The sequence below is a fragment of the Anser anser genome (assembly GCF_964211835.1).
Source record: "Anser anser genome assembly, chromosome: 25".
NCBI classification, from domain to species: domain Eukaryota; kingdom Metazoa; phylum Chordata; class Aves; order Anseriformes; family Anatidae; genus Anser; species Anser anser.
Genome location: NC_139746.1, coordinates 3625619 through 3645831, shown reverse-complemented (window position 1 = coordinate 3645831; position 20213 = coordinate 3625619). Strand labels below are relative to the sequence as shown.

Below are 20213 nucleotides of genomic sequence, written 5' to 3'. Positions count from 1 at the left end.
TAGCTTGGAGGAGACCGAGGGGTGACCTTATTGATACTTGTAAATATGTAAGGGGTGAGGGTCAGGAGGACGGAGCCAGGCTCTTCTCGGTGACAGGACAGGAGGCAGTGGCCACAAAATGGAGCCCAGGCAGTTCCGCACCAGGACGCGAAAGAACTTCTTCCCGGTGAGGGTGACGGAGCGCTGGGACAGGCTGCCCAGGGAGGCTGTGGGGTCTCCTTCTCTGGAGATATTCGAGGCCCGTCCGGACCCCTCCCTGGGCAGCCTGCTCTAGGGAACTGCTTTGGCAGGGGGTTGGACCCGGTGAGCTCTGCAGGGCCCTGCCAAACCCTAAAATCTGTGATTCTGTGACCCTGTTTGGGAAGATGCAGCGGGAGGAAAGCCCTCCTGGAGCCAGCGGGGCAGAGCGGCCCGTGCTCCCAGCCCCACGTCCGTCTGCGTCAGCACGAGCCGCGGCGATATCGCGGGGTTGTGTGCCACGGATAAGCGACGCTGGCGTTGCTCCCCCCGCCCGGCACGGCTCCGGCCTCGGCTCCAACCCCGGCAGAGGCAGAGGGAGGTGTCCAGCGGCACCGTGTCACCGCACAACTGCCTCCACCCTAGGGCTTGTCCCTCGAAGGGGCAGCAGATATCCTGCGGCTGTCCGTCCTGGAAGCAGCGACAAACCCTCGCCTACCCCCGGTGAGCGCTGGAGGCACCGAGGAGCGGCGCAGGCACGTTTCTCTGCCCTGTTTCACGCAGCCTGCCCATGCACGGAGCGTATCGGGTTACTGTGGTTAACGGAAAGTTCTGCAGGCTTTACATTTTCCACTTGGGGACTTCAATCGGTGTGTAGAAAAAGAAAAGGGTGCAAAGGAAGCCAGCTCTGCACATTCCTGAGCGGCCAGAGGCAGAGCAGGGCCGGGAGGTGCCAGCAGCGACCGTGACCTCCCACCCAGCTCCCAGCGCTGGAGCTCAGCGATGCTGCTTTCCTCGTTCCGCTCTTGGGAGAACGTCTTCGACAGGTCAACTTTATTTCTGTGCGTCTTTGCCCCGTCCCAGCACCTCAGGGGGCGTGGGGAAACCCCAGCCCCAGCTCTGGCCATCCTGGGGGGGCGCGGAGGGGCTGGGAACGCCTCGGTGCTGGCCCACGCTCTCCTTCAATTAACAACAGCCGTGGAACGAAACGCGGCGTTTTGGGAAAGATCTTCCACATGTTTGGCTTCGGCAGCATCTAATACCTTCAGGGGAGCCAAAAAATAGCTAATCCTCCTTCGCCTTCAGCCAAGGAGCAGCTGAAGAGTGGGACCAGCGGAGGGAAAGGGAAGGAGGGTGAAAAGGGAAAGGAGAGGAGCGGAACACCGAAAAACGGCAGAGCTGGACCCGGTCACTCCCAGCTCCCGGCCGCAGAAGCTCGAAAGCTGAGCTGCCCCCCTGCATCCCAGTCCTCGGGACACGGCGAAGGAGGCAGCAGGGTCTAGCCTTCGACATGAGGCCACGCTTCTCTGGGTCCTGCAGAGCACTTCGCTTCAGCAGCCGTACTACGAATATTTCTATTACTAAACCACACCGGTTTGTTCAGATTAAATCACTTCCCAAAACCCCGCAGCAAAGACAGAACTGAAGGCATCTCCTGTTTTAGTGCTCCCCTCGAACGCGGGTGAAGCGCTCAAGCCCGGCACGTGCACAGCAGGCAAGCGGGCCACCAAGCCTGCGAGCTGGGCTACTGCTCCCCAGCGAGCCGCGCGGGGTTTCGCTTTTCCACGAGCAACCAGAATGGCTCCTTTTCGTAAAAAAAGAAGAACCGTAACAAAAACGCCCACCAACGACCACATAGGAATTCAGTTTACAGTAATCCCTCCAGCAAGGTTTCATCAGATGTTTTAGGGAGATGTTTCTAGGCCCCAGAAACACGCTCAGAGCTGAGCCTTCACCTCCAACTGCCCTGCCACAACGCAGCGCATCCACGGCAGCGACGTCCTCCTCCCATTTATTTTCAGCACAACCTTCCCCCGTGGAAGTCATTAAAAAAAAAAAAAAAAAGCGATGCAGGGATTTGTTTTCCTGTTGTGCGGAAGGGGGTGGGGAACGACTTACAGAATCTATTATTTTGCTTTGCTGTTTAAGCAAAATGCTTTCTCATAAACACGGCCAAGGAAGGAGCCAACACACGTAGCGAGCACACTCGGACCGAGCTGAGAAGGGTTTCAGCTTTGAGCCTGGAAAACGCAGCTTATTGCTAGACCTGTGACAAATTCGTCTGCCTTAAATCTAAAACAGGGCCACAAACGCAGCGTCCGGGGGACCCAGAACAGCGCTTCTACGAAAGCGTTACCGATTCGTGACTTGTTCCAAAAATAAATTAAAAAAAATAAAAAAATAAATCCCAAGTGCTGATTTCAATGGCGTTAACGGGCACGAGGACGGCCGGGTGCTCAGGGAGGTTTGGGGAATCGCTGTCCCTGCTGCAGGGTCGGGGACGAGGCGTCGGTGAGCCACCGCTCTGAACTCTCCTTACGGGAAAAAGGAAACGGTTTCGCTGGACCAGGAATTGCCCAGCTGAGCTTTTTCCCAAAACAGCCAGGCCGTTTCCTGCACAGAGCACGCGGGCTGGGGGGAGCCAGGCTCCCGCCTCGCAGACCGCAAAATCCTTTCCTGGTCCAGCTGCAGCTTCCATCGGGGGCTTGGGAACTTCCCGGGGTTGCGCCGCAGCTGCACCCCGCTGCCACTTCACCTTCCCGGCCGCATCCTGCGCCGCCGCCCTCCCTGCCCAGCCCGACCCTTTTAATCCTCTCCCTCCTAACCTCACGCTCTGCTCGAGGACCCCGAGCACTGCAGCGGTTGAAGTTCTCCGTATTTTGAGAACATCGAGAGAACCCTCGAGGTCCCCCGGTGGTTTTTGTGCGCGGGTCGCAGCTGTGCTGGGGACGGGTCCTGCCCCGGCGAGGACGCTCAGCACCTCCCTGCCACCACCCGGGGCTGGATGGAGGCCGCGAAGGTGTGCCTGGATGGGTCCCTGCTCACGTCCCTGCCACCGCCGTGGGCTGCGTCGAGGACACGGAGCCCGTGCCTGGCTGGATCCCTGGGCTGACCGCAGCCTGGTGGCTCCGGCTCCGGTCCTCGTCCCCTTCCAGCGTCGTGCGGGGCTCGGGGAACATCTGACGGCGACGGGGATGCTGCGGCACCGGGCCGGGCCGTGCCACGGTGGCGGGGACCGGGCAGCACCAAGCCCTGCAGTGCCCCGGGACAGCCGGGAGCCCCTGGGCCGGGCCGTGCCACGGTGGCGGGGACCGGGCAGCACCGAGCCCCGCAGTGCCCCGGGAGCCCCCCAGGAAGGGCGGGCGGCGGGCACCGGACCCCATCCCGGGGCTGGGTCCCGGTACCGGCGGGGGACACCTGGAGGAGAACCGAAGGGTGCCGCACGCCCGGGTACCGAGGTGTAACGGGGGGGGGGGGGGGGGGCGAAGCCGAACCCGGGGCGTTGGCGGGGGGCTACCGGAGGGGGGAACCGGGAGGGGGGGGACGCGACGGCGGCTCTGCCACGGAGCAGCGGCCCGGCAGGGGGCCACCGGCTGGCACCGGGGCACCCCGGGGGGGGGAAAGGCATCGCACGGAGCGGGACCGGCGTGGGGCGGTCCCGGTGCCTCACCTGGCTGGCCTTGTAGAACTGCTTCTTGAGCCCCGCCACCGACATGCTGCCGCCTCCACCGGCCGCCTACGGGACACCGGAGCTGGGCGGCGGGACCCGTTCGGCACAGCACCCAGCGCCCAGCGGCCACCCCCCGGCCTCCGCCGCCGCTTCCGCCGCCAGGAAGCGCCCGCCCCGTTCCCCCCCCGTCCGGTGATCCCGCGGCGCCCCCCGGTGGCCCGGCGGAGGTCCTCCAGCACCACCGAGAAGCGGCCTCCGGCGGGTAGAGCGCCGCCACCCCCGCCTTCCCCGCTCTATGTCGCGATAGACTGGGCGCGTGTCGCGGCGGAGGGAGGCTCGCATCGCGCTGTCGCGAACCAGCCTCAGTTTAGCGGGTGTCTCAAGGCGCCGGGGGCACGGAGCTCCCCGCGTCCCGGTGTCCCCCCCCGTCCCGGGAGCCCCCGTAACCGCCCCCGGTGCGGCCGCGAAGCGAAAAAACGCCCTCGGGGATAAAAATGGATAAGAACACCCAAAATTTAACAACAAAATGAACGGGGTCGGGCCCTAAAGGAGCAGCGCTGTGGCAACGGGGAGCCGCCGCGGCCAGGCCGTGGGGTCCGGGGGCGGCCAGGCCCGGCCCGGCCCGAGCCGCAGCCTCACGGACGGGGCCGGGGGGGGCTCGGGGCCGCCCCGCAGCCGCTGGGAGGCCGTATGCGCGGCGCCCCGGGCGGTAGGCCTTCGCGTGGCCTCCGGGACTACAACTCCCAGCAGCCCCCGCGGCAGCGCCGCCCGGCCCGCCGCCATTTCGCGCATTGGCCCCGGCCCGGCGGCGGCCCGGCGCGCCGCGCGGCCCCGCCCACCCCCGCGGAACGCGTGCTGCGGCCTCCCTGCGGCCACCCCGCCCGCCCTCTTCCCCCCTACCCCGCTACCCAATCAGCGCCTCCACACGCTCGGAGCGACAAGCGCGGCGGCCAATCAGCTGTGCCGCCCGCTGTGGCCAATGAGGCGGAATGCTCGCGGAGGGGCGGAGCGGGCGGAAGGGCGGGTCACGTGGGCGCGCTCCGCCTATCAGCGCGCTCAGGCGCGGGGTCGCCCCGGCTCCCGCCAAATACGAGCGGGAGCCGCCGGGGCAGGACCGGACGGGCCGGGGCCGCTCGGGGCCGCTCGGGGCCGCTCGGCTCGGCCTCGGCCGCCGCCGGGAAGGGCCGTGACGCCCCGCCATGGCAGGTAGGGGCGGGCCCGGGGCCACCGGGGCCTTCCCGAGGCCTCCGTGAGGTAACAAAGGAGGCTCCGGGAGCGGGCTCGGGCCCGGTCCAGCGGGCCCCGGTTGCGGCCAGGCCGCTGCTCCCTGGGGAGCGCCGGTCCCTGAAGGCCTGAGGGGGCTGCGGCGCTTGGGGGGGCGGCAGGCTCCGGGCCTTGGGCTCGCCGCTGTCCCGGTTGTGGCGGGGGGGGGAGGGGGGGTGCGGCGCCGGAACCGGGGCCGGAACCGGGGCCAGAACCGGGGCTGGGTGTTCGCAGCCCCTCACCGCGCTGTGCTTTTCTCCCCCCGCAGCCATGGAGTGCAGAGACAAAGCCGTCGGCCCCCCGCGGAAGCTGGTGCAAGGTGAGGCTCCGGGAAGCGCAGCGCCGGCCACGAGGCGGGTGGCCTGTCAGCCCCCGCGGCACCGAACCGGGCCCGGCCGGCTCCCAGCCCCGTGCTCAGCGCCCCGTCGGGCGTCTAGGGTCTTCCTTCCCTTTTCTCGCTCCCTCTCCCTGTCCCAGTGCCTGTATGCCGTGGTTAAAGAGGCGAATGTTCTTTGTTTCAGCCCGCCTGCCGTTCAAGCGCCTGAATCCCGTGCCGAAGGAGAAGTACGACGCGGATCCCGAGGTCAAAAAAGTGAAGAGCTCACAAAGCGGTTTTGGTCCGAGTACGGATCCCTCTGCAGATGCGTCGCGTGCCTCCGTGGACAACGTGGAGAACGACTGCCAGCTGAACTCAGACGTGAATTTTGTTCCCCAGCTTGTTAACGGAAAGGGTCCGTTAGATCACTTTATCCAGAAAAACACAAAGGATAGCACAGATGGAATTGTAGTCGCTATTGACCCTGCAAGTGACTCTAGCCATAGACTAAACGATGGTGCCGACTCTGTTGATTCTAAAGCGTCGTCATCCGTAGCTATAACTAATGGCACGCTAGGAAAAGAAACGAACGAACTGAGTTGCCCGAATTCCACCCAGAATAGCCCAACGGACGACTCAGGGGGGACTGATGCGCAGCATGAAGCTGTAGCAAGTAAAGAGGAAGAGTTGGTAGATGGCATCCAGTCTTGTTCTGGGTTAACGAAATGCAACGACTTGGAAAACGCGAGGGTTAATCAGGGCAAACTGAAGGATATCATATTTGAGGGGAAGATGCCCGTAGTGCTCCTGGAGGATATTATGACCGCCAGATCTCCCCAGGTCACTTCTCTGGACGGAAGCGTCACATCAGAGAACGAGACTGCGGAATCATCCTATGAAGGAGACTCTGTACTTACTAATTCCTCGTTAAGCTCTCCCTCTGTGAGCTCCCCCGAGGCACAGCCTGCTGCAGAACCCAAGAGAAATACTAGTCCTTTAGCTTTCTCAACGCCTGTTAGGAAGGTTGGTCTCTTTTCTTGGGCTCTTTAAAAATGGTGACACTGTAGCTAGGTCGTACGGTTTCCAGTGATTTCCCTGAGAAGGACGAATAAGATCGTGAGAAGCGTATGGCAGGTGGTGTCTGTTTAGTTAATAATGTAACTGAGTTACTGCCACTTTGACTCCTTTTAAATTGTGTAGCTCTAAGATTTAGATCTTGGCTTAGAGCTGCTACATTTGCACGGCAGGAAGGCAACTTTAAACTCCATTACAGTTTCATTTCTTATAAAGCGGGCGTGAAATGCATGCTTAATGTTTTGGTAAATGGGATGTGAGCGGTGTTCGAAGATACCTGTGTCCAATAGGTGAGGTTTCACAGCCTCCATCCTGTCCTCTCTGAGCTGCTGTAACACTGTGGGAGAACGCTAACCCGGGGTAGGCTTCAGCACCAGTCAGTGCAAATACTTCTTGAGCTCTGAACTTTTCAGACTGGGGGATAGAAAACGTCTTAGGTGGAACCTCGATGTGTTGACGGAGCTGCGTTTATCTGTCTGAGGACAAGCCGAGTGAGGCTGCCTTGGAGTTAAGTGTGCAAAGCCCGTGCTGTCAGCCATCTTGGTGAGTGTGCACCAGCGAGCACGGGGCGTGCTGCGAGAAGTTGCCGCGCGTAGAGGAGGCAGTGCTCCTGCAGTGCTGTCGGCCCGGGAAGGCTGGGGCGTGAGCAGGGACACCTCCGTGGCGAGGGCTCTGCACGAGCCAGGTGGCTGCGAGCGGGTTTCGTTTCAGTTTAGGGCCTGTCCTCTTAGCAAGAGACCCCCAAAGCGTCGTGACTTGGTGCTGAACCGAAGAGGAAGGTTTTAAAGGCAGTGATATCTGCAGGGACAGCTGAAACGGCCGTGGCTTGAGCAGTTAGGAAGCGCACAGGCTTCTTGGGAGTAAATCAGCGGGGTGCGAAGTGGGGATTTCTCTGGTGGGGGCCCAGTGGTCAAACTCAGGAACAGAGCGCTCCCAGAGCGGCCAGGCCTCACCTGAAGTTAGGCCGGGGGTGGCTGGCAGTCCTGTTGGTTTTTCTCAACCACATCATTAGAGGAAAAACCAGGAAGGGATTCTGAGCTGCAGAGGTGTCGCCTTGCTGCTCGTGTCATCCCACGAGAACTGCCTTCTGCTCTCTGAAGCCTTTTAAGAAAGATTTTTATCAGCTAGCCCCCGGGGGTTTGGGGAGAGACTGTACCAGAGGCGAGGGAAAAGCTTTCTGGCCTGGAGGAGATATCAACGAGTTAGAGTTGGGACTTGGAGGTACCAACGCGATCGGTCTTTCTTCTGTGGTGTGGGTTTTCTCAAGAAGCATTACCTGGTTTTGGGCTGTTTAAAATTTGCAATCTGACTTCTTTAAAGTGCGTGCACAAACTCAAGTAGACGTGGAATATTTCCAGTATAGCAGAACCAAAAAAAAAAAAAGTACTTGACTCCTGGTGTAACCTGGCAGTGCAGCCGAGTTATTGGCTTCTCGTGGTGTGAAGTACGATCTGAGACAGCTCACGTTCTGTTTGCTGAAATGGGAAGTGTGTGCATCGATCTGTAGCTGTCTGTCCTCGTCTGTTTGTTTTTCAAGGTGGAAACAGCTTTGATAACCGAAAGCTCCTAGTTAAAAGAACTCTTACTTCCATCAGATAAGTGCAGGATCTCCTGATGCAGCGTTGCACCGTGTAAACCTCGATGTCCGAGTATAGAAAATAAAGCTTTTGGTCTGTTTTAGTTTCTTAATCCCAGGGACAAACATTCTACCTTCTGCTGAGAATGGCAGGAGAAAAGGAAGGGGTGGATATGAGAAACCGAGCCAGAATCTGCTGAAATACAGACTGGTCAAAGACCTAACGTGTCAATGAACAGCACCGTTTGCTATTCAGACACCAAGTACCTTTCAGCCTTTTTTTTTTTTTTTTTTCCCCCCCTGTAAATAATGGCTTGAGGAGAAATGACAAGTGTGACCTGTTGGGAACTTTAGGGCTGATACGCTGATACTAGCGGAGGAGTCAGAGGGCTATGATTAGATATGATATGATTACGAGAAGATAAAACATGAAAAGTCCTCGTATTCAGGAAATTCTAGCCAAATATCCTGGCAATTGTAAGTGGTAGGATCAGAAAAAAAACCCTAAACTTTACTCAAAGGAAGTGACTTTGCTATAATTAAATGTTATGCCCTCTGTCACGCTCCTGTGATTTGTAGCAGCTGTAGCTTCTGTTTGTTTTCATGCACGTGGTGTTACACTGCGAGGGATACTTCAGGGCTGAGAAACCAGAGGGATTTGTTTATGCAAAATTTGGTAATACAAGGACTTAACGTAAACTGAAACAGTTAGACGTGTTCAGGCCTAAATGTAAATCAGTGAGATTAGATATGCCTGAACTGTATTCTTACATCCTATACCGAAGTAATTCTGAAGTTGCTGAATATACTGATCTGAAAGAGTAATGTTAGGGTCATTCAGATGAAGGTTGCTGGTTTTTTAGGACTCTTAGTGTCGTGTGAAGAGGAAGTGACGTGGATCTCTAAAACTTGCATTTTGTGTTTTCAGGTACCTCAGAAATTCCACAAAAGCTCTGCGGAGAAGGAGAAGCTGAGATTGCAAAGAGTAAGGCATTTTCACTGACATAGAAAACTAACCTGCTGTGCTTTTGCGTTGAATAGTAAGCAAAGCCCTTTGCGTTTCATTTTGGTCCACTTAAAACATCTCTTTTCCTGGCTTTCCTGACTGATGAATATGGAAGAACCTTAATGCATGCAGTTAAAGTGCTCAGCGTGTTCCAAAGCTCCTTAATGCATACATAATGACGTGTGGGTGGCCTGCACTGCATTCCTGGGCACTTCAGGAAGATATTAAGGAACTGTAGATGTTGCTGCCTGCTTGTCAAAGTGCTTTTTGAGATATATATATATATATTTTTTTTTTTCAAACCCTTCCAGAGAGAGTAGGTGCAGCCCGCGAGGCGGACAGACACAGGTGAGACCCTCAGGAGCCTTCGGTTAGGGCTGGTTCCTGCCTCGCTGTTCTCACCCCTCTGCCTTTGAGCCACAAAACCGTGTCTGCTCCTCGTTAGTACGTGAGGCGAACGGGCTGCTGCTCTTAGGGCTTGCTGAGGAAACTGTTGGAAGCCGCTGGAAGCGCTGAAGCCGTGGTCTGGGTTTGCTAGGCAGAAAAGTCTGTTCCACAACGACAAGGTGCTGTAATAATTCCGTCCATTCCGCTTCCAGTTGTGAAATGCTAAATCTAAAGGAAGCTGCTGCGTCACACGGAGCTCTTGAGCAGGCAGCTCTGTAGGAGTGGGCTCTGCAGGCTGAGGAGCTGCCTGTTGTTTTCGCTGCAGCTAGCAAGGCCTGGGCTTCTGACTTCTTCTGATGTTTCTTAGGAACTGGTTTATAAAGTTGGTCTGTTGCGTTTTTTTTTGTGAGTTATAAGTGGCTGAGCGTGCTAGGGTGCTTGCTTTTCGCACTGCCCCATATAGAACTCCAATCTGCGGCGTTCTTCCCTGATTTATGTAACGTATATTTATATAAATAGCGGCATGTGAGAGCGTTGAGAGTGGAAGCTTTATTGTGCTGAAAAGCAAACCAACCTGCCAGCCCCGCTGCCAGCTCTGCAGCGCTTCCCAAAGCTACCTGGTGGATTTTCACTGACTGCCGTGACTCAGTTCTGACAATGATGCTTCTTTCAAATGACTGCCAACGTTGTGTCAGCGGCGCATTGCGATGCCGTTCAGTCCTCTCGGTGCTGCCAAGGAAGCTAAGATGTGAAATAAACAAAAAGAAATTAGAAATACACCATAAGGGCGCTTGTGTGTCTGAGCACAGCCACAGCCTAGTTTCCTGGTGGAATTACCAAGGCCTACGGTATAGGGGAGTTATTTTCCTCTATTCTGTCATTTTTAGTAAGCATGCCACATTCTCGTTTATGTGTTGGTAGAGCCATAATGAGGGGATGAAATACTGTGAATGGAAACGCCTGCTGTGTAATCTTCCCCCGTTGTTCCCACAGTACCCCTTAAAAAAGCTCCCAGCCTCTCTCACTGCCTGCTTATCGGAAACGAACTGCCACAAGCGGCATTTTTGGTTAGTTTCAAGCCTAATAAAGCAGCTGCACAATCCAGTGTTTGGAGACTTGCGTTACTGCCTGAGATCATGAAAAGCAGTCAGAAAATCCTTGTGGGCTGATAACACAATCAGATAAAATTCACTCTTCAAATTTATAAATTCACTCTTTGAATTTATATAATGGCAGGCATGCACAGGTAGAAAAGCACGACAGCTTAGCTCACGGGGTGTGTGTTTCCAAAATACTCTTTGGAAACAATCTGCTATGTTTTTAAAGTAATAAAAATTCTCTCCTGTGCAACTTTCCCCAATACTACATTGATAACGAAGATGACTCAAATACAGAGCAAGTACAAAGCGTCCTTTGATGCTTAGGAAGTGAGAATGTCTGTTTTTAGGGGAAGAAGTTAATGCCTTCAGAAAGAGTACGAGATCAGTACAAGAGGGCTGAGCTAGCTGAAGCAGCACGTAGCTGCGGTTAATAACATGTCCTGCACGAGCTCAAAACTGTTGCAGGTCAAGCACTGGGTGCAAGAATCCGCTGTAGCATCTCAGCTGGAAAAATTGCATCCTTATTTTTACTCATGTTTGTCTGCCAGCAGCTACTGTGCATGAAAAGCCACCTGCTTAATGGCTTCTTTCTGAACTAGGACCAGGAGCGTGCCGACAAGCTGCAGAAGCTACAAGCGGAAAGGGAGGAAAAGGGAAGGCTGAAGGAAGAGGCAAAAGCCGCAAAGGAGCGAGCCAAGGAAGAGGCAAAGAAGAAAAAAGAGGAAGAGAAAGAGTTGAAAGAGAAGGAAAGGAGAGAAAAGAAAGAAAAAGAAGAAAAGGAAAAAGCTGAGAAGTTGAGAGTGAAGGAAGAGAAACGCAAGGAGAGGCAGGAAGCTTTAGAGTAAGTGGTGTGGCTCCTACAGGCCGAGGGGAATAATGTGTAACTATGTGAGCACCTCTGCACGCGCACCCTAACTTTCAGTGGCTGTACCAATCAAACAACAATGCCTCTTTGTCACGGAATTTATTTTAAGCGATGAAAGACTGTGCCAGAATGTAGGCTCAGCTCTACTACACCGCTTTTTGCTTGCAGACTGACCTGGGCTTCTGATCTGAAATGGCTGAAAAGAGCTGTCACGCTCCACTGAGTTTTCCCTTCGTGACCAGGCTTGCTCCTGGCTGCGTTTTGCTGGCACCAGTGGCCTGTCTGTTGAAGAAGTCATTTGTAACTCGATAACATAGTAAATAAATGCCTCCTCTTGCTATTGAGGAAGGTTTGAAGCAGCCTAGCTACTTTGTGGCTAAAACATGTCAATGTTTGCTCTAGAAGGAATGAAAAGAGTCTTACGCATTTAACCAAGTGTGGCTCTTGGCTGAATTAACAGATTATTGTCTTGTTTGGTGTGATATGGTCAAGTCTTAGCTCAAGTAAATGCTTTGTGGTTTGTGACAACTGAAATGAATTTTATATTTAAGGGCAAAACTCGAAGAGAAGAGAAAGAAAGAAGAGGAGAAACGGTTAAAAGAAGAAGAAAAGGTAAATGCTTTCTCTCAGCTCTTCTGTTCCGGTGAAATGCTGTTAATGGGCTCCCTGGCATCCTGCTGAGTGCTGCTGGGCTGCTCACAATGACTTCCACATTTACTGCTTTGCTCTCTCGGAAGTTCTCCAAGCAGCGTACCCTGCGTTGGTGCCCCTCACGCTGTCCTGCTGCTTGGGAACGAGCGTGTCCGTTTGGACCTGGTGGTGCTGCTCCACCACTTGCATCATGCAGGTTTCTTGCCTGTTTTGTTTGTAGATATTGGTGTACCTGATTTATCTGTTCAGTTCTTCCTGCATCTGTTTTTTTGTTGTTTTTATTTTTTTTCCAATGCCTGTAAATGAACTCCACCCCTTGTCTTAGTAATGACGCTGGAATCCACGTAGGTGTGTTACAGAAAGCGATTACTTTTTTATTGAGTTACGGGAGCTGGTAAATAACTGAACTTTGTTTTATACCTCATTAGATTTGACACTGGGTCATGCCTGAGTTCACTTTGAATGATAAGGCCTTGTCCTATCTTTGTTCATAGTTTGCATTTTTGTTCTGACTTTAGCGTATTAATGCACAGAAAGCAGAGATTACAAGATTCTTCCAGAAACCAAAGACTCCGCAAGCCCCAAAGGTGAGGTGTTTGTATTTTTGTTGGCCACCTTACACGTACACTGATTTTCCTCAGATCTGTCTCTTAGAGCTTCTTTGGTGCACAAAGCATTAACATTTCTTGCTTCCTAATCTTAAAAACATAGAGGGTTTAAAAAAAAAGTCTGTGACCAGAGCAGAGATGGCAAAAGAAATTTGTTGTTGCATTAGTAAAAATCTCAACTTTGTCTTCTGCTACGTTGGCTGTGAAGACTTAAATTTACTTAAGACCTGTTGGAGGGGCTTAACCCACATTGTCAATCAAACATCAGTAAAGTGGTGTCTTAGACTTGTGTATGTTTTATCTGTTGGTACTACAGTTTCTCAGGTGTTCAGACCCTAACAATCCTCACTTACTCTTTCAGATTCTTGCTGGCTCTTGTGGAAAGTTTGCTCCTTTCGAAATTAAGGAGAACATGGTCTTAGCTCCCCTCTGTCGTATTGCCCTCGATTCAGACCTCTTAGAACAGCTGGATCAGCTCCTGCGCGCACAGAATAGCGAAGTTTCTTTCTTGAGAGACCTAAAGTGTCGTAAACCTCGTAAAACTGGACCTACTTTTGTCAATAACAGTACTGACATAGTAAACAGGTCAGTCTGGCTTGGGGCTTTTCTTTGCTTTTGTATAATGAAGAGGAGATTGCTTTCAAAGTAGTTTTATACTAATATTAGAGACGCAGTTTTTCTTTTGGTACTTGTTTTGTCTGAGATTTATTTTCATGGGGAAAGTGTGTTATAATGTGGACTTCATTCTATATAATGTTTCAGGCAGCTCCATTTTGGCACTGGACACTACTTGTCTTAGTGGTGTTCATCTTGCATAGTTTTAAAAAATAAACAGATAGCCAAGGCAGAGCTGCTGTTGCACGTAGTGTCGTGGTTAAGGAGGGTGGGAGCTTGTCTGGAACTCCTGTTTTTGCAAGCCAGTTGTGAGTGCCTGTTCTAACGAGCTCAAGCCCTGGGTTGGTGTCCTGGCTGAGCTGAAACTTTCTAAAAGCTATTTTCGTGAGCATCAGGGGAGCATTCTGTAAGTACTGAAGACAGTCCTTTTGCTTCAACAGCGATGTGGTGGTAGTGGCTAACTGCAAAACAGATGCTGTTCCTGAAAGGGGGAAGTTTGGTAGAATGAAACTTCTGCAGTTTTGTGAGAATCACCGTCCTGCATACTGGGGCACTTGGAACAAGAGAACCACTACGATCCGTCCCAGGAATCCTTGGTCAAAGGACTGCGTAAGTATCTTACAGGCAACGTAGTCAAATTCTTTTCTTCCTTTATGCTCTTGAAGTGAATATATGGTGTTCACGTCCACCTGTTCTCTGGGATTTCTGATCCACTTGCATGTTCCCTCTTGCTATTGAGTTTTGGAACACCCGGCTCTAGCATCATACCCTCAGACTGACAGAAGTGGAATATTGGTGTGTTTCATTCTAGAAACTACTGGACTACGAAGTAGATAGCGATGAAGAGTGGGAAGAGGAGGAACCTGGAGAAAGCCTTTCCCATAGCGAAGGGGTGAGGTTTCTGTGTGGTGGAAAAAGAGCTTTTGGGGAACAATTGCGCTTGTCGGTGTGACTTCTAAAAAGCAAAGTTTATTTTTAGGACGATGAAGAGGAGGGAGAGGATGAAGATGACGACGATGGGTTTTTTGTACCCCATGGGTACCTATCTGAAGATGAAGGAGTGACAGAAGTAAGTGAACTGGTTGTCACTGGATTTCCATCTATGCCTCCAGTGTAAAACACATTAAATATTGACGTGTAGGCAGGGACGTAACTCAGCTCTGGTCTGCGTGAGCAGACTTGTGTAACTCGGGGAACACACTAAAGATACCGGGTTTTAAAGAACTTTTTTTTTTTCCTGGGATGCTTGTATCAAGTTCTTTCTCACCTGCGGCTTTAGGAGTGTGATCCAGAGAATCAGAAGGTCCGTCAAAAGCTGAAAGCAAAGGAGTGGGACGAACTGATGGCCAAGGGGAAGAGGTTTCATGTTCTACAGCCTGTGAAAATTGGCTGCGTCTGGGAAAGCGCAGAGAACGACAGCAGCACAAACGCAGACCTGAAGGTTCTCCAGCAGTTCACAGCATGCATCCTGGATTTACCCCTTGCAGAGGAAGACCAGCAGATACAAAAATGTAGCAAAAAAAGAGCAAAAGATCAACAAAGTAAGACATAAAGGGCTAAGTAATTGCATTTATGCACTGCTGTGCTCTGCTTTTGAGATAGTGGAATTTTGTTTCAAGTTATAATGTCAGGATGACCTGCTTATGACACATTTGAAATTCAAGTAATCTCTGTGAGATCTCTTGAAAATGAGTTTTCTGTCATGGCACCCCATAGGGCCTTAGTTACTCCTCCAAAAACTCTTCCTTCAGATAATCAAGCAAACAAAGCCAACAAGACTTTGGTAGGCTTGGATTTAGGATCACTTACTGGAAGAGCTTGAGCCCACTTACCCGTGGATTCTTCAGGGAGAGAGGATTTGGTTTGTGAGAGACATTTCAGTCCTCCGTGTAGTTAATGCGAGGATGCAAATGATTTATGAAAAGGCTATAAGAGGGGTTGGGACTTTCACTTTTGGGTCAACTCTTATTGAGGTTGATGCGTCTGTATCAGGTTCAGCTCCTGTTACAATCCCATACCTAAAATCTCAACCTATTTGTCGTCTTCTGTGCACAGATGGGTTATGTCAGCCTGGCTTTTTTTCACCTTTGAGTCTTCCCCACAACCTTTGTGCAACCTTTTCTTTGCAGTCCTCGGCCAGCTGCTGCCGTTGCTCCACGGGAACGTGAACGGGAGCAAAGTGATCATCCAGGAGTTCCAGGAGTGCTGCCGGCAAGGACTGTTCAGCGACGTGACCGCGGCTGCCGACTGCGGAGACACCAGCCCTGTGAGTCCCCACGCGTCCCGGCCGCAGACGCCTGTTGGCGAGGACAGCGGTGTCCCTTCCAAAGCCAGGCTAAAGCGAATCATTTCCGAGAACTCTGTGTATGAGAAGAGACCCGAATACAGGATGTGCTGGTACGTCCACTCGGAGGTGCTGAAGAGTTTTGATCAGGAGCACCTCCCTGTCCCTTGTCAGTGGAACTACGTCACCCAAGTCCCTTCTTCGGGAAAGGAGGACAGTGGCAGCGTGCCGGGCACGGCGCTCGTGCAGACCGCGCCTGTGCCGGTGAAGAGGAAGCCCACTGGAAGCATGTGCATCACGAAATTCATGAAAAGGCCCCGGGGTGCTGAACAGGTGAGCTGCTTTGGCAACGCTCTCCCCGATAAAGAGCGGTGGGAACGTAGCTGCGCATCCTCAGCAGGCGAGCGGTCTGGCATGCCTCCTAGATTGGCCTAGAGCTGCCATCAGAATCAAGATACTGAGCTCTAGAAACCACGCTTCAGACAAAAAGACCCAATTTGTGGGGAAAGAGTGAAACCGGGCACCTCTAAAGAGGTGGCTTTCTTTTTCTCGCCCTGTAGCTTGGCCTGTTTCATTTGAAACGTTGCTCTCCTGCTGTTCTTCTACTTTCTGCTGTTTGGCAGCGATTGCTTCCAAGCCGTGAATAGTCGGGAGTGTCTGCTTGGCCGTGGTTTTACAGCTGGCTGTAATTTGCGTGCAGGTTTTTCTGTGTGTGTATGGCTGCCAGATGTGTAGCCGGGGCTGGTGACTTGCATCGGTTGCATGTGCGCCGATTAAACGTGATTCCTAGGTGCTGCAGCTCAACCCTTAACAGTCTGTAAAGCCTCAGGCTTACGCCATGGTGTATAAAGCTGGATTTCAAGAGCTGGTTAAAAAAAAAAAAGAAATCACAGGAACCAAATGAGATGGATTTGGAGTAGTTGCTCTTCCAGCTCTGAGCTTTGTTTTGGCCTTCCTGCTGTGGTTACCCCCGAAAAGCAGAGGTGAACACACAGCATTAAGAGCTTAATTATCCAAAAGGATGGTTGAAAAGTATGTGATCGCTGCTTTAGCTGTGTGATTCTCTGTCATGCACTTAAGACCGAGGCTTTAGATCCTGAAGCCTGGTATTAGCAACTGGTAGCCTCCAAACCTACAGGCAGGACTGGTTTGCACTCTTCAGTGGATTTATTCATAATCCCCTGTGGACAAGGGTGAGAAAAGCCTCACACGAGGCTTTTCATGCTTTTCTTTCCCACTTTATCCTTAATTTCTGTGGCTCTTCTACTGAAGAAGCTCCGCAATCAAGTACAAGCACTGATAGGGATCAGAGATTTGTGAGAAACTGTTCAGCCCCCGAACTCCATCTGCTTGGGTTTTTTCATATGCACTAAATAAAGGCAGAGATTTAAAAAAAAAAAAAGTCTGCTTGGCACCCACTGGAGATTCTGCTCCTAACAAATTGCTTGAGCAGAAATAGCGAAACAAAGGTTTTTAGTGGAGTTGCACCATTGGCCTGAATTCTTCAAAGCTCTCGGAAGCACCTCGGTTGCCCCTGTGAGGTGTGGTGCAGCGCAGCTCGGAGAAAAGGCGGCAGGCTTCTGGAAGCCTTTCGTGCCCCGTGCCTAAATCAGCACTGCTCGGGTACTGAGCTCCCATCCTGCCTGCCCAGCTGGTGGAGAAGCTGGAGAACCTGACAGCCTCGACCTGCCGATTGCTCTTATCCGTGGCTTGTAGAACTCTGCTGTGAAGCTCAATCCAGGGCTTTTGTAAGTAAAGGTGCTCTTACGTAAGCTGCAGAGAAAGAAAAACTCCTTCGAGTGGGCAATACCTACACGTGTGTAGGAGGGGAATGCTGAATCTGAGAAGTGTGACTTCAGCGACAGCTGTAAACTTACCATTTCTGGTCTGGAATTAAATGGGCTTTAAGGTCCCCTTAACCTGTGGTTAATGGTCCCCAGACCATTCTGAGATTCTGTAAAATTGTGTGGATAGGGACCAAAGTCTACCTGAGAGACTTTCATTCCACGGTTCCAATTAAAGGAAAAGAGAAAAAGGAACAAAAAAAAAAACTTGGAGCTGTTCAGTGCTGGGCAACTTCAGTTGGCATTTCTCCTTGCGTTCTTTTTTTTTTTTTTGTGATTCAAAATGAGTGGTTTGAGCTGCTCCCGAGATCGGGTCACCCAGGGAAGAACTGTCGTCCCTCCCTGAATAAAAGCCGACTGACAAAGATGAAAAGTCAGGGGAGAGAACAAGCGTATATTTGACAGGCAAAAGTCCCTTTCCGTCTCCAGAAGCAAAAAAGCGTCAAAAGAAATCAAGGTGGGGAGGGGGAGGGTGGAGAAAAAAAAAAGGACAAAACCGAGTCGGATTTTAATTGAGGCTTGAACCGGCTTTCAGATGTGTGGGCTGCTCGTTGTTTTGTGTACCAGGGGAACGTCTTGGAGCAGAAGCTTGGCGTGCTTCCTGCTGCACGTGCCATCGCAGACTAAGCCCTTTACCACAAGGCGACGTCTGCTGAAGCCAGGGGTTGCTTTTCTCGCTCTTTTTTTGTTGTTGTTGTTCTTACAGTGACGCCTGCCCGCTCAGCTGGTAGTGAGGAGTGACCGCTGCAGCCCCACCCGGCGCTGGCTAAGCTGGGTCTCGTGCTAGCGCTGTCAGCTCGCCGTCACGCACCTGATACCTTTTTTTTTTTTCCTTTTAGGCTGAAGCTATGGACATGGATGGATTTCAGGCGGACACTGAGGAAGATGAGGATGACGACGACTGCGTAATTGTGGATGTACAGCCAGGCAAAGGTGGGAAAATCATTGCTAGCAGTCCCTTGGCAGGCGATCGCTCCCAGAAGGGAGAGCACAGTGGAGCAGGGACTGTAGCTAAACCTGGTGCTGGTTTTCTGCCACAGTTTCTCCAAGCTTTGTGCTCTTTCCTGTAGATGTTTTGTTCAGGATATTTTTGTGCTTTTTATGATTTATTCTGGATGTTTCTTTGATTTTCACGCTTTTCTCTAATCTGCTCTTGCCCTTTTTCCTTTCTCCCTCCAAATGACTAAGCAAAGCACTTGTGAATAGCAATCACCTGCCAGTGTTACTGCTTGTTTCTGATAGAAAAGTGAACGTTGGGGTCAGTATAAGCAGATCCACTTAATATTGGTAACTGCTGCTGAGAAGGGCTGGTCTCTGGGGCTTGCACGCTCAGTTCAGCGCTCCTCCAGGACTGACAAGGGTTGGAGTGTAGCTTTGCTGCCTTCTTGAAGTCTTAAGTGTATGCTGAAGTGTCTGTTCTGAAGGAAATAACATCAGATAATAACCAAGCTCTCAGATGTTTGACACATGAGCACTCTGATTACCACTGTGCAGCTTTGTGGTAGAATCTAAGCAGTTGTTTATATTTGTGTCCCAGTTATCTCTTGGAAAAGGGTTTTCAAAAGCTCTCCTGCTATAGTGTATCCTTTCAGGCTGCGGATTCAGAAACAGTGGGATGAGGAAATGGAGCGGCTCCTTTCATCTCAGCGAGGCTTTAGATACGTGTGCTTGATCATACAGATCAATGGCTTAACACAAACCACATGCAGCCCCTCTAAATCACTTTTAAAACCTCCAAGCTCCTCCTTACAGCTCCACAATAGCTCGGTCACAATGCTACTCGCCCAACCTGAATTAAGCAAAGTGGTGGGTTTTTTTGTTGGGCAGCTCCTCTAATCGATAGATAAGGACCTGTGCATATTCCCAGAGTATTAAATTCTCGGGTGTTTGACCCGTTCTAGGCACACCTTGGGTCTCCTTTCTGTCTGAGCTGGTGTTGGATCTGTCCTCTCCCTTCCCTAACAGACAATGCAGCTGTTTGGCAAGAAGCTTCGCGTTTAATCTTAAGCTGCTTTTGCTTCTTCCATGACTGCAGTGGGGTGAAAGCCTTCCTGCAGGCTTGCAGCTTCTTGTGCTGAGGGCTCTGGTGCTGTTTGGTAGCGGCTCTGCCTGGCTCTAAAGCGCTATAAAGATGGAGGAGATCCCTTTTAGGTTCGAAGTAATCTTACTCTGCATTGGTGTCACCCAGTGCTGAAACTGCAAGCATGTATGCGTGGCAGTAGTCAAATTCCACTGGTTTAATGAGGATTTTGTTTAAAAAACAAAACATTTTCTACTTTGCAGATTCTACGTTGGCAGTTACTGAAACAGCTTCAGCATCCAGTGGCACAACTGCTGCTCCTCAGGACACCAGCACGGTCAGCCCACCTAATACAGTTTGAGACTTAAATGCCTACTAACTTCTCTGTATGTATGTAGAATTACTTAGGAAAATTTTAAACCTTGTGTATCTTTGAACAAGATACTTGAAAGTATTCCATATTTCTTGTAAAGAGAAGACAGCACTTTGTTCTGCTTCAGACCAGATGGAAGCTTAAATTTTTAGCTTTAGTTTTTAGCTTAAAAATATTGCGTATTAATCTGTCCTTAATAAAGCATTATTGAAATTTTGATACTTCTTTGTAATGGAAGGTATCTAAGTTATCTCTAAAACTAGTGGAGGGGTTTTGAACTAAGCTTATTGTGATGCCTCTGGGGAATTTCTCTGTTCATAATGTTGTATAGCATGCCCTTGGGTATAAATGATGTACAATTATATTTGAATTTATGCGCTCTCTGTTATCCTGCTTGTGGTCTGTCTTGCTACAGAGAACAGGAGCAGGCTTTACCTTTGGAAGAGAAAAAAACCTGCAAGCTGTTTCTCCTATTTTGTGACAACCTGGCATGTAATACCAGGCTTAGTGACAGATTATTGGTCTCCTGTACTCATGGCTGCAACAGAAGTTGTATGTGTATATAAAAGCTGGTTTCTACCCCACAGAAGAACTTTAAGATTT

General features: G+C 51.5%; 3 protein-coding genes across 4 annotated transcripts in view; 1 reads left to right on the top strand and 2 right to left on the bottom strand.

Annotated features, from left to right (window-relative positions):
- Positions 1-3815, bottom strand: part of SH3GL1 (SH3 domain containing GRB2 like 1, endophilin A2) — a 30699-nt gene extending 26884 nt beyond the window's left edge. Inside the window, exon 1 of one of the 2 annotated variants that reach the window (XM_083811425.1) lies at positions 3629-3815. In XM_083811425.1, coding sequence (XP_083667551.1) covers positions 3629-3673 — 45 coding nt within the window. In that variant the 5' untranslated portion in view covers positions 3674-3815. The remainder of the gene's footprint in view (positions 1-3628) is intronic. The other variant, XM_083811427.1, reaches the window with a different exon arrangement.
- Positions 2207-3621, bottom strand: LOC310886606 (uncharacterized protein). The gene is made up of 2 exons (XM_083811429.1): positions 2784-3621; positions 2207-2492 (listed from the first exon to the last, which is right to left on the bottom strand). The coding sequence occupies exons 1-2, from the start codon at positions 3584-3586 to the stop codon at positions 2342-2344; spliced, it is 954 nt and encodes a 317-aa protein (XP_083667555.1). The 5' UTR covers positions 3587-3621; the 3' UTR covers positions 2207-2341.
- Positions 3816-4645: 830 nt separating the features above from the next.
- Positions 4646-19831, top strand: CHAF1A (chromatin assembly factor 1 subunit A). The gene is made up of 15 exons (XM_083811416.1): positions 4646-4834; positions 5160-5210; positions 5413-6230; positions 8786-8842; positions 10950-11191; positions 11767-11827; positions 12385-12453; positions 12836-13059; positions 13530-13698; positions 13901-13981; positions 14069-14158; positions 14369-14630; positions 15219-15706; positions 18057-18150; positions 19501-19831. Exons 1-15 carry the CDS (start codon positions 4828-4830, stop codon positions 19596-19598), a joined length of 2811 nt encoding a protein of 936 aa, XP_083667542.1. The 5' UTR covers positions 4646-4827; the 3' UTR covers positions 19599-19831.
- Positions 19832-20213: the final 382 nt, after the last annotated feature.